This window comes from Sesamum indicum, linkage group LG11 (genome assembly GCF_026168435.1).
Source record: "Sesamum indicum cultivar Baizhima isolate 11 linkage group LG11, ASM2616843v1, whole genome shotgun sequence".
Classification (NCBI taxonomy): domain Eukaryota; kingdom Viridiplantae; phylum Streptophyta; class Magnoliopsida; order Lamiales; family Pedaliaceae; genus Sesamum; species Sesamum indicum.
Genome location: NC_142667.1, coordinates 3,573,150 through 3,586,630, shown reverse-complemented (window position 1 = coordinate 3,586,630; position 13,481 = coordinate 3,573,150). Strand labels below are relative to the sequence as shown.

At 34.3% G+C, this 13,481-nt stretch overlaps 1 protein-coding gene across 1 annotated transcript; it reads left to right on the top strand.

Annotated features, from left to right (window-relative positions):
* Positions 1 to 2,924: 2,924 nt before the first annotated feature.
* LOC105173328 (uncharacterized) lies at positions 2,925 to 4,077 on the top strand. The gene is made up of 2 exons (XM_088875319.1): positions 2,925 to 3,176; positions 3,590 to 4,077. Exons 1-2 carry the CDS (start codon positions 3,079 to 3,081, stop codon positions 3,885 to 3,887), a joined length of 396 nt encoding a protein of 131 aa, XP_088731445.1. The 5' UTR covers positions 2,925 to 3,078; the 3' UTR covers positions 3,888 to 4,077.
* Positions 4,078 to 13,481: the final 9,404 nt, after the last annotated feature.

Here is a 13,481-nt window from a genome sequence, read left to right as displayed (position 1 = left end):
ATATTTAATTAGTACTATTAAATAAATAAAATATATTTAAATTAATAATAATTTAATTTTATTAATAATATATAATTATTATAAGTAACTTTTATATTGCATATAAATTTTAATTTGAAATGTGAATTTGAATATATAAAATTTGTATTGAGTTTTTTAAATTTAAGATTTTAATTTATAAAATTTATATACTTTTTAAGTGTTTTATATTAAATTAATATATTTTATAAATAAATATAATTTATTGTAATAGTTATGAACTCAATAAACCATTTAAATTAATTAAATATATTTAAATAAAATAATAATATAAATAAATTAATTTAAAATATATTTAAATATGAAAGAAAGGGGCATAACGAACATCATACACTAAAAGCGATTCCAGAAAAGGCCAAAATATGAAGTCCGCTCACACAATAGGCGAGTGTAACACACTCTCTGTTAGTTTCTAATAGAGAGGGAGTTTTGCGGTATTTTAGAAAACATGGGGTTTTTTTCCTATAAAATTAATACATGAATTTTTAACTAAATTTTAAAAGTACAGGGAATGTTATGCAATTTACCCAAAGGTAAAAGATAAAACTGATAAAGTACAAAAATTACAGGACCAAAAATATATATATTTAAGCGGTCTATATACGAACTATCCATATCTTTTGCGTAATTAGAGAAACCACCCCTGATAGTAAACTAATATGTATAGTTTGTGCACTAATTTGGACTGTTTTTAGGGATGTATGTGTAGTTTTTTAAAAAATATAAATAATGTGTAAATAATATTAATATTTATGTCAGGTATATATATAACTATTAAAAAATATAAAATTATCTGTGTAAATAAATTATAGATCAGATATATAGATATTATTACCCCTATATATTGCACATGTATATATGTGTCTTGTCCTGTGTGTATTAAAATGAATTGAATATAACACTATTTTTGAGAAACTCGACTCGATGTTACATTTAGGCCCATATCGAAAATCCAACTTCTTTGCTATACACCAATTTTGGTAAGGGTAAATTTGTAATTAAAATACTTTACTGGCATCATGGTATAAAATGATTAGGAGATTGGTAAAATTGTCTAGTGTAATTCACAAAAATCTATAATAGTAAAAATCGAATATTCTTTTCATATTTTCTACACAAATTCTACAATTCCTCTATGGATTTCCCAACAAATACATCTGAATAAAACAACATGATAGCGGTATATTATACTCACTTGAAAAATGGTATGGGGCTCTTTGATTTTATTAGACCTGGAGAGGGAAAATTTCTAGACAATTTACTGCGAAAGTTCCCGCTAAATGGTTTTGAATGCCAGCAAATCGGCACGGAGATTTGGTCGGAACCAAGTTTCGTGTCTTCAAAAATCATCTGCTGTGGTTGAAAGATAGTGATTCCCCTTCCAGATTCTTTAAGAAAGGTTCCTGGAGCTGGATTTAGGGAAGGAGTTCTAGTACGTCCCTTTACGCGTTAAAGCTAAGCTAATTGATGTGGGGAAAATTATCTTGTACTGGTCTCTGATGGAAATTATGAAAGAAAATTCTTTCCCGCCGACACGATATTTCCTTTAGAATTCTTGTCTTGTATATCTAGTTCAGTCAGTTACCGATGCCTGGTCTATTTATTAATATAGATAATCTTCAAATAACACTACAATATCGTTGGAGCATTAAGATCTGCGTCTTTTACACCTAGTCGGATAAAATAACCCGACCCACTTCAATAACCCACTCTACTGACCTAAGATCTGAACGGTAACTCTCCTAGAGCTCAAGATTTGAGATGCAGCCACGTGAGCTAGGTGGAGGGACACATATGGCTTTATAATACCCCCATTTCACAGCATTTGTTGCGAGACACATTTATTACAATCCACTAGCGTTAAATATCTCCAGTTCGCATTATCTTATCTCAAACTCGAGTTGATTAAGTATTGGAGGGTCTTAATTGTAGACTCTTCCCAACTAGTCAAACGTGTTTTTCTTTTTTCAAAAACCTCACTTTACATTTGGATAGACTCAAAGAGATTGATAAACGTGATTCCAGAGATTGCGATATTTGACCCGAATCACTACATATTTGTAATTTAATAGTTAGCATGCAACACATGGGCTACTATAGAAATGCTTGTAATAATTTTTGCTCTTGTTGTGAAAATAAATTATAGAGAAAATAGTAGATTAAGTAGTAATAAAAGTTTAAAGTATTTGAAAACATAAGATAAAATTGAAAAAAAAGAAAAAGTTGAAGTCGGACATTTATAATTTCATCAATAAGTTGCATAAATTATTACAACTGCTTATAATTTTTGGTATGAATCAACTTAATTTGAGCAGTTCAATAATAAAAGTTATAAAATAAAAATATTATTTTCAATAAAAATATTTATTTTAAACCCTTACGAACACCCCCTACACCTGCATGTGTGTGTGTGTGTGAATCTTTTGAATGAATCGGACAAAAAATCATCTAATTCATTAAATGCATATCGAAATTCAATCGTCAGCAATAGCTACGTCGATTGAGTATAGTATATGTAAATGGGGTCGAAATTTGTGCATCTATACTAATATGAAAAAGTAAAACTTTTTACATTCACCAACGACATCTAATAACGCCATTATATCAATTTTTAAATATGACAAGAACACTTCTGATACATAATTTTTAAAATTAATTATAATTATTCTTTTTCAAAAGTAATTTTATATTATTTTACTACTAGTGCGTCAATTCTTTTATTGTATGAATGATACCTTTAAATTATTTTTTAAATATAATTTTTTAATTTATATTTTATTTATATTATAATATATTTTAAAATATTAAAAATTATTTAGTATATTCACGATGCATTAATTATTATTATAATATATAAATGGTGAGAGGCGCACACGCGGACTTTGCATCCCCCACTAGTCCCTCTCTCTCTCTCCCCTCCATTTACTACTTCTCGTCCGTGTGTGCGCCGTGTGCGTGTTTTTCTTTCTTTTCTCTGTTTCCTCAAGTCTTCTTACCGTCCTGTCCGAAGGAAACTTGTCCGACGTTGATCAACATCAAATGGTGGATCTCCAGACTGTGTGCTGTATGTGCGGCGACGTCGGCTTCCCCGACAAGCTTTTCCGCTGCTCCAAATGCCGCCACCGCTTCCAGCACTCGTACGCACCCCTATACCCCCCCCCCCAAACAATATATATACACATACACACACGCTAGAACGCACAGAAACCCACACGTATGTGTGTGCGTCTTGATCCGCCAGCACCGTAGTATCTCTCTGCTAAAACACACACACACCCACATGTATGTGTGTCCGTCTTGATTCGTCTGCGAAATAAAATCCCGAACACACACACACACACACCCAAATGCATGTGTGTGGGTCTTGATTTTCAGCATCACAGTCGAAATAACAAAAAAATAATTAATAATTCAAACTAATAGCAATTATAATACTAATATTTTATTATTATTATTACTTTCTTCGTCAACTCTTCTGTTTTTTTTTAATTAATGTTTTTGGGGACGGTTCTGGAACATTCGAATATAAATACATGGAGGTGGTGATCAGGTACTGCAGCAACTACTATAGAGAAAACGCGGAGCCAATAGGCGTGTGCGACTGGTGCCAGTGCGAGGAAAGGAGTTCGTCATCGTTGATCAGAGCGCAAGGGAGCTCCTCCTCCTCTTCCTGCACCAGGAATATTAATGTTAAATCCGTACATGCAAACGGAGTAAGATCCGCCTACTCCGGCATGAAAATCAAGCAGCACCACGGCGGAGCTACGGCGGAGAAAGCCACCGGAAAGACGCCCTCGCCGCGGCCCACCACCCGCAGGTACAAGCTTCTCAAGGATGTAATGTGTTGATTGAGATTTTCGAAGGTTTATGATTTTGTACGTATAATATTATAGTAATTTCGACATTGAAATTTTTATTTTAAATCTTGTTGTATCTTTTTTCTTGTGTAGAAATATGATATAATGATTAATAAAATTGTTATATGTGAAAATAAAATTCTGTAAAATAATCAATATATAATAAATAAATATTCGTCTAGCCCTTGTTATAATTTATTTTAATTTAATTTATATTAATAAGTATTTAAATTTGTTATTCGTGGATATAATATTTTTCGTTCCGTAATTTAAAACTTTTTTTATTTTTTATTTTACTAGATGTCGGATTATTACTTTTGGAATTTTCAAAAAGTAACACTTGTTACTGCAAAAAAATTAAATTTTCGCTACACTAGAAATGACAACGGCTTAAAAATCGCGGTAAATCAATACTATTAACTATGGTTAAACAAAATCAAAGCAAAAAATTTAAATTTTTATCACGATTAATCGATATTTCTCATGATTTTTAGTCATTTGCAAGACATTTGCCATGGTTTTAGTTACAGCTAATGTTTTGGCTACACTTACATAAACAACGGCAATAATCATTACGAAATCATGGTTAATTTGTACCTGTCATGATTTTTTTCTTTTGATTATAGTAACTAACCGTAGCGAAAAATCATATTTTTTCTAGTGTGTAGTTCTATGACACATTTCTACTAGATATTTAATGAAAAAGGTTGCACGAGATCAAAATCGTAAAAGTTATGCGATCAAAAATAATAATATTTGATAAACAGTAGATAGAAAGTATTAAGGTCATAAATAAACATATGACATCGAAAGTGATACTTTTAAAAATTATAGGAATAAAAATAAAATCAAAAGCTTTCTGAGCTACTTCTATTAGTTTCTTCGTTCTCATAAATACATGGAATATAAGGCGGAAATAATATTGAATTACGAAATTCGAAATAAATAAGTACTTTTTTAGTCATTTTTTGAATATTTAAATATAGTTCGCATAGTAAAAAAAATATTAATTAAAATTTAATTTATCCAAATTTCAATCAAATACATAATAATTGTAATATATTTGTTTTAGAAATTAAAATCGATGTACAGTTTAAATAAAATAATTTATTATATAATAAATATATATTTATTATGTAATTGATTGAGTTGGAACACAAATCTGATTTCAAGAAAAATTTTCGATTGCACGAGTCATTGTAAAAGTAGCTCGGTTGAAAGTCTAATATCTTTACATATATACACAGAAAAATTAAAATATTTGGAAATTAAAATTAAAAGATCGAGTTATATACAAGAATTGAGGTTTTGATTTGGCAAGTGATGCAATCAGTGTCCCATTGCGCAAGATATTATTTGTTTTGGTTGCGTATAAAATCTCACGATTTTATCTTGAAAATACGTCTAGCTGGGGAGATGAGGTATTGGGAAGTAAAATCACTCAAACTCTCCATGTGAGAATGCATGCCTACATTGTCATACGCCTAGATGAGGAACCTGAGATGAGCACATGGTCTCGTTCCCACGTCCACCAAATAATATACTTTACAACGTAATCAGTGTCCCGTTGCATGAAATACTATTTATTTTGATTTAGTATGAATTTTACAGTTTTATTTTAAAAAATTGGGGGGGGGGGGGGGTTGGGGGTACACTCATTGAGAATATTAAGGTGAATTAAATGCTACGGGTTCGTTTCTCCTAGATATGACAGTTCATAGTACCTGAAGCATGTTATAAATAAATTGGATCAGATTCATTGAAAGTATTGATGAATCTATACATTAGAAAATAAATATTTGTATAGAGATATATATATATATTTTTTTTTTGTTTGTTGAATACTTTTTCCTTTTAATTAATTAGATTATGACTCTTTATTTGACAAGTTCATAAATACACGCACTAAATTTTAATAATATAACAGCATTGCATTGATGAAGTGAAACAATATTTTTTATTTCTTTATCTTTGGTCGTTTTGTTTTATATATTTGAACAAAATTAAAAATAATAATAATTAATAAACACTTTCAAATAAGAAAGCGACATAAATTTTCAAACACGAATATGTGTGTATATATATACATATATAAATTTTCAATTACAAAATATTCGTTCTATGTGACTTTTACAATCAAGTAACCCCTGTAATATTGCAAATGAGCAAATTATTTTTCATGAATTTTCTCTTAGCAATTTATCCTCCTATATTTTTTAAAATACAGTAATTTTAAAAATATAGGGGATAAATTGCTATTTTTTTTACAAAAGAACAATTTATTCACTTATAATATTACAGCAGAGAGGTAAATTGCTTCATTTTTTAAAATATAGGGGGATAAATTGTTATTTATTTTTTATAGGGGGTAATTTACTCATCTTTAATATTACAGGAGGGTAAATTGCATTAAACCCCTACCAAACCATCATGGAAGATGTCCACAGGTTGCTATATAGCCTTCACATACTTTATATATAGTTGGGTAAATTACAAGGAGTTCTTCTAAAATTTTTCATAATTATAATTACCCCTTTATATTTGAGAAATCACAAATATTCTTTTAAAATTAACAGTTGTCTAACAAATAAACTTTTGTGACAGCCCGCATATGGTAGAAGGGTATTTGTTAGACGTTCTAGAATGTATTTATAACTTTTCAAATATTAAGAGGATAATTATAATTATGACAAATTTTGAAAGAACCCATTATAAGTTACCCTATATATATATACTTTGGATAATTGGCAATTTACACCCATCAATTATACTCCACTGGCACTTTACACCCTTAAATTGTATTTTTGGCAACCTTGAAATACAAAAACCTTGGCGACTTGCACCCATTTACGGCAAGATTTCCACCGGAAAACCCAAAGAAACCAACCAACGGGGCCAATTTTGTATTTTCAACAAATATGTGGGAGAACCATATTTATAAATTTAAGTGCATAATAAAAATATGAAATTAGTATGTGGAGTCTCACTCTTCAAATTTAATAAAGGTATTGAGCTACAATAAAAAGGGAACTAGCAGTTTAGCGCAAGATCAAGCATTAGAAAAAAAAAAGATTAAATGTAATTTTGGTCCTTTAATTATAGCCAAAAAAATTTTTAGTCCTTCAATTTGTTAGGGTTTGGATTTGGTCCTCTATGTATTTTAATTGCTCAATTTTGAGACTTTTTTTCCCGAAAAAATATTCAGTCCGCCGGACGGTGGCCGTGAACTTCAAATACTTGGATCTTCGCACCATATTGATGAAAATGGCTGGGACTTGTCTCGTTAGAGTCGCAAGGAAGAGGCGAGTCGAACTGTGGTGGTCCGAGACCGCCGTTCGTACCGATAACGGTGAATCGACGCGAATAGGTTGCAACGGTGAAGGTGAAAGCCTAATCTTTGTGGTGATCGAAATCTGAAATTGATTGAGGGGTTTTGTTCGTCTTGAGCTGGGGAGTCAAACGGTATATTTAGCTCTCGGCAATTTTGAGAGACGGTGGCAGATTTTTAGAAAGAAGGTGGCAGAAAAGTGGGGTGTGATCAAGAATCGTTTTGACGGTGGCCGTGAACTTCAAATCCTTAGATCTCCGCACCATATTGATGAAAATGGCTGGGACTTGTCTCATTAGACTCGCAACGAGTCGAACTGTAGTGGTCCACGACTGCCGTTCATACAGACCGTGGCGAATTGACGCAAAGAGACTGCGACGGTGAAGGTACAAGTCTAGTCTTTGTGGTGATCGAAACGTGAAATTGATTAAGGGGTTTTGTTCATCTTTAGCTAGGGAGTCGAACAGTACATGTGGCTCTCGGCAATCTTGAGTGACGGCGGCAGATTTTTAGAAAGAAGGTGTCGGTGAAACTAGGGTGAAAATAGATACTTTTCCAGCGAAAAAAGTCCCAAAATTAAGCAATTAAAATACATAGAGGACCAAATCCAAACCCTAATAAGTTAAAGGACTAAAACAGGATTTGGCTATAGTTAGAGGACCAAAATTGCATTTAATCCAAAAAAGAAGGTATTTGGGGTGAGTTTTGGAACGTTCTTTTTCTTTTTCTTTTTTTTTTAATTTTGGAACAGCTTGCACAACACAGAATTCATTTGGAGTGAAATTCCGAACAATTTTGGAACGGAAAGAAAATCGTCCTTACAGTCGGTGTTACAAAAATTTAGGAACGATTTACGAAAAACCGTTCCAATTTGGGATGGTAACTGTACCGGTCATCAGACACAGTTCCTAATGTCAGTTTTGTCCAAAATTTTTGTAATTTAGGAATTGGAATAGTTAGGGATGGTTATTTGAACGGATAATTTATTTTTATCAGTGAAAATTTGGAACGGTGTTTGTAATACTTGAGCTTGAATTTGGAAGCTACTTTTTTTAAAAATTGGGATAATTTAGGAACAGTTTTTGGAATTGTAATTTGCAACGGGTTGGTGAATTAGGAACATATTTCTAGAACTATTTTAGTAATAGCATTAGGAGCGGTTTTATATAATTTAGAACATATATTAGATATTGCTTAGTAATTGTATTTGGAACGGTTATCCATTAATTTGGAACACCTATTATAGAAACACTTAACACAGAAACACTAATTAATGTCAATTATAATTATTGTCTTCTTCAGTCTCGTCTTCCTCGTCAAAGCTATTTTCGTCAGTGTCATCATCAGATTCACAATCCACTGATTAGGATGTACCTACTCCTTGTTGATTAGCAACAGAAAGATAAATGACTAATTGAATACCATTTGGGTCATGCAGGTTATAACTATGGTTGTCCGTCGTAACTTATGGAGTAGGTATTGCCTTATCCTCTTGAAATGCAACTTCGGTCCACCGTGAGTCATTGATGACTCTTTTGGCTCTTGTTTTGTAGACAACCATCCACAGCCATCCACTACACTTTGTCTCTCTTCATGCTAGGGTACTTCTGCAATAAACTTGTACTACTTGTTGTGCCAGGATGAATGATTCATTCTTTTGATATAATTTCTTGAAGTTTACATCAATGAGGAGATAATGAGGATGTACCTTTGTACCTCTCATGGGATCGACCTAGCGGCATTTAAACAGAATGATCTGTATGTTTGGAATTCGCATGTGGATCCTTCTGGCAAAGTCCGAGGAAGAGACCTATCTAGAACATAAGTCTAGTTCTCAAAATTTAGAACAATCCTAAGATTTTGCAGCCAATCATTGTAGTTTGTTCTGTTAAATTTACTAATCTCAAGAATTGCAGTGTGTCGATTCTTAGACATTTACATCAAATGTAAACAGAAATTTAGTAGATTATTATAATATTATATATCAAGTTTAAGACTTGGTGTTCAGTCATTAACGCGTCCCTCTATTTCTTCAAAAGCCCACCACTCTCAAGTGGGGTTTTTGGGAAACCATTTTCTAGTTGGCTTGGAGTGCACAAACGCAATTCTCCATGCCCTTGTTTTACGATTCACACAGAAAAAGGCCTTATAGGAGGTAACATATACCATTCTCATTTAATGAGATCTCCAAGTTATTTTGCCTTGCCTCTTCACGTGATCCCGAGGACTCCAAGCGAATCACGCTACTTAGCATTTGGTCCAACCCATAAACCAAACGAATATCTCAATTGCCGCCCCTACGACTCATAAGACAGGGAAACAGGATTATATTATTCACAATAGTAGTGTAGCTTTCTTCTATTCCAAATGTACCACGATCCGTGAGACCATGAATAGGTGAAATTAGCATCCACACCACATTGTTGGATAGAAGGCTTAGATTTAATGAAACCATTTGAATTTTAATCCAGCCTAATATTTAACTTGGACCATCCAAGTGAGAGTTAAGTTTGTTGTAACCGATACCTCATCATTGTAAGATTTTGCATGCATCAGTTTTAATCATTGAGTATTAACAGATGCATTCCAAACACATCATACTTTAAATACTAAAACATACACCACATGCAAAAACAAGCCTAGCACGCCCCTATTGGATGATCACAAGCTCAATCCTAAGTGACCCACTAAGCCCGCAGTGAGTTTATGGTCAATCTAGGGTGTGGCACAATTTTTAGTTCGATTTTGGGACCAATAGTACATTAGCCAACCTTTCTGGGTATTCCACGAGGCGTTGTGCTTGGTTTTGAGCAACTTGTCTACTTCATTTTTCATGGCTTGACTGTGTTTTGCTCCGAACATCCTTTTCTTCTATTTCATGGGTTTTGCATCGGGGTTCAAACTGAGTTGGTGAATGAGAACATCGAGCGAAATCCCATGGATGTTCTCCATGCTCCATGCAAACACTTCCTAATTTTTCTTAAGAAATCATATCAATATTCCTCTATGGAACGTTCATTGCCCTGCCTATTTGCGTTGTCTTTCTTTTGCCTTCCGTGCAAGGTTAATTACTTTTAACTCCTCGATGGCCTTGAGACTCTTAACAGTGAACGTTTCTCTCAAGGAGTCATTAGGGGTATCCCTTATTTGTACTCCACGTCTAGCATTACTCTTTTTCTTTCTCAATAGATGGTTGCCCATCTAATTTTATCCTATGATCTTTTTAGATTGCTTGCATAGCATTCTCTCGCTATTCATTTGTCCCCTACGACCCCTCCTATGACATTTAACCTTTATGTGGAAGGTGGATGCTACATCTAAGAAGTGGTTTAGGCGTGCTCTCCTTAAAATGATGTTGTAAGCTGGTGGAGCTTTGATTATGAGAAATTTTACCGTTTTGTGGACCTCTTTGGATAAGAATCAAGTGATAATGGTAGCATCACCTTGCCCAAGGGTTTGATTATCTCTCCACTGAACGCAGTAAGTGGGGGTGTTAGCCTTCCATAGTTGAGTGTTGTTAACTCCCAGATGAACATATATGTGGTAGAAAATAATGCCGCAAAATGCCACTGTCCATCAACACTTTCTTCACCCCGAAGTTGGAAAGTGTGGCTGATATGTCTAAGGCATCATCGTTCTGGTGCCTCCGAGGGTCCATGTCTTGTGTGCTAAATGAAATATCCCCCCGTTTCTTCTAGGTAACGACATGAACTTCTAGAAGAGAGGTTTGTTTCCCTAGCTTCCCAAACTAGTGTTTCCTAGTATTGCTTGACTCTCGCCTTGTTAAACCCCCCGAATCATGGTGATGACACCTGTTGTAGGGAGATTGTCGCCATTAGGAGTCTAAGTTGGGGGCAACTCTTGAGGTGGCCTACTATGCCCTTGTTCGAATTTTCCTCATGGATGCTGGTTGACATATTCCTTCAAGTACATATGCTGAATTAACTTTTCTATTTCATTCTTCTAGTGATGACATTCCTTAGTTTTGTGTCCTCTATCGCGGTGAAAATGACAATATTTGTCGAATTTGAGCCTCTTGGGATTATCTTTTATTTTCTTTGGCCACTGGTTGATCAACCCTTGTTGCTTCACCACGATTAATACTTGTCCTCTAGTAGCATTCGGGGGGGGGGGGGGGGGAGGGTGTAATGCGTAAACCTAGTCAAAGGTAAGTGCTTGCGTTGATTCTTCTTCTTCGATTCTGATATACTTTTGCAATTTCACAAGTTTTTTAAACTACTAGGGAGTATTTTAGCTATAGATTCTTTAAACCTTCTTGAAAGCAAGATTTGTTTGATGATGCTGGCAAAGAACTCATGGTTGACATAAGGCACCTCGTGCACAACATCCACAAATTTTTGAATGTAATCTCTTAACGACACATCTTCTTTCTAGCAAATGGTGTACAAGTATGCAATCATTCTCGGGATTTTCTTGTTCATGGAGAAGTGATGCAAAAATGTTGGGTCAATTGCTTGAGGCTGGAGATAATTCCAGCAGGCAATTGATTGAACCATGCTAAAACACGCTTGGAGAGCATAGTGTGGAAGACTTTATAGTAGGTGGTATCACTCAAGTTTTACCAATCAATTTTAGCATAGAATTTGTCCAAACGTTACTATGTGTTTCATATTCCGTGTACTCTAAAAAATTTGATACTTTGACGTCTACTGGAAGCACTTCACTAGGGTAGCGGGAGAGGAAGTGTAGCATCTTCCCTACGGCCCTACACTTTATTACCACTAATTATAATACTCTTTCCTTAATTATTATCCATCTTATATCAATTTAGCTAATAAAATGAATTATATTTTTATCAAAATAACATATACATGTCATACGAGACAATAGGCATCGTTAAAAGTTTTTATTTACTCTCCCCAAATGTACTCATGTACACAACCTAAAGGTAACAGTGAAATGCCCAACTATATAGAATCTTAAATGCAAACAAACTAGTATACTTAATAATCACGTAGCCAGAAGTCTCTGCTTCATATGTCACGGCTGACCCACCTAATAAGAGTCGCGACACTGCACAAAATCCAATGTGGCTAGGTAGTGTGACCTAGCTCCTAAAAAATATATGATAAGGAATAAACTACCTACCCAATAAATATAGCTAATCGGTTTATATGTCTATATATATGTATCCAACAAGTATAATGCAGTCACACTAACCATCAATATTCATCATATACTAACAATAGATGTAAGAAGTAAGATATATCCCTCATTGGCAGGATCCTTGGCACCATCATGGACCCCTCATTGCCAGATTTCCCCGTAGACCGCAACTCCTTGAGCTTGGGATGTCTACCAAACTCAGCAGCGTTATCATCGAGGGGCAATAGCAATGGCCCCTCATTATAGACATTTAGTGTTTGGAGATTCTACATTACTGCCTCAGATTCATAGTGGTGTTGATCGCATCATTTGGCGGTATGAAAATGGCAATCCTACATCCACATCTCTATACCGATCACTAGACCCTTCAGGACCCAAGGTAGGTTGGTCTTCACTACTCTTGGGTTCCCTCAAGATTCCCAGGCATAACATTATTTTATGATTAGCTATATTGGGCAAACTTTCGACTTCTGATAAACCATGGTTCTCTTACCTAGGCGCCTGTGTTCTATGTGATGAAGGCGCGACTGAGATGTATATGCACTTATTCTTCCGATGCCGCTACGCCCGACAGTGCCTTATAGCTATTCGACGATCCGTTCGCTTCAATTGGTCTAACCGTGACTGGCCAATGGACATAATGTGGGCTACAAGAAAATATAGAGGGCAACACATTATTAATCTCGCTTATCGTGCGCTACTGGTTTCATATGTGTATCATATTTGGAAGGAACGGAACCTGAGACATTTTGAGCAATTTGAGCGAGAACTGATCGCACTTGCTGGACTCATTGTGGAAGATGTTAGACAGAGGATTCTTAGTGCTTCTTTAGCTCGCTTTGTTAGTTCTTATGCATTATATAGACTTTGGCGTATCCTTGGCCTGTCGAGGGAGACGCTACTCATTGAGCACTGTTGTACTATATGATTGTACTGTTTATTTAATGAAAATTACATTTACCGAAAAAAAAATATATACCCACAATCATATATCAGTAAAAATATAATATCTGACATTATCGTTTATTTTTTTCTTAGAGCCCTACTCATCTAAGTTGGAGTCCGTCACTCAATGGCCTTTGTCAGCTATCATCACCTCAATCACAATATCTCTTTCTTTTTTTCTCTCG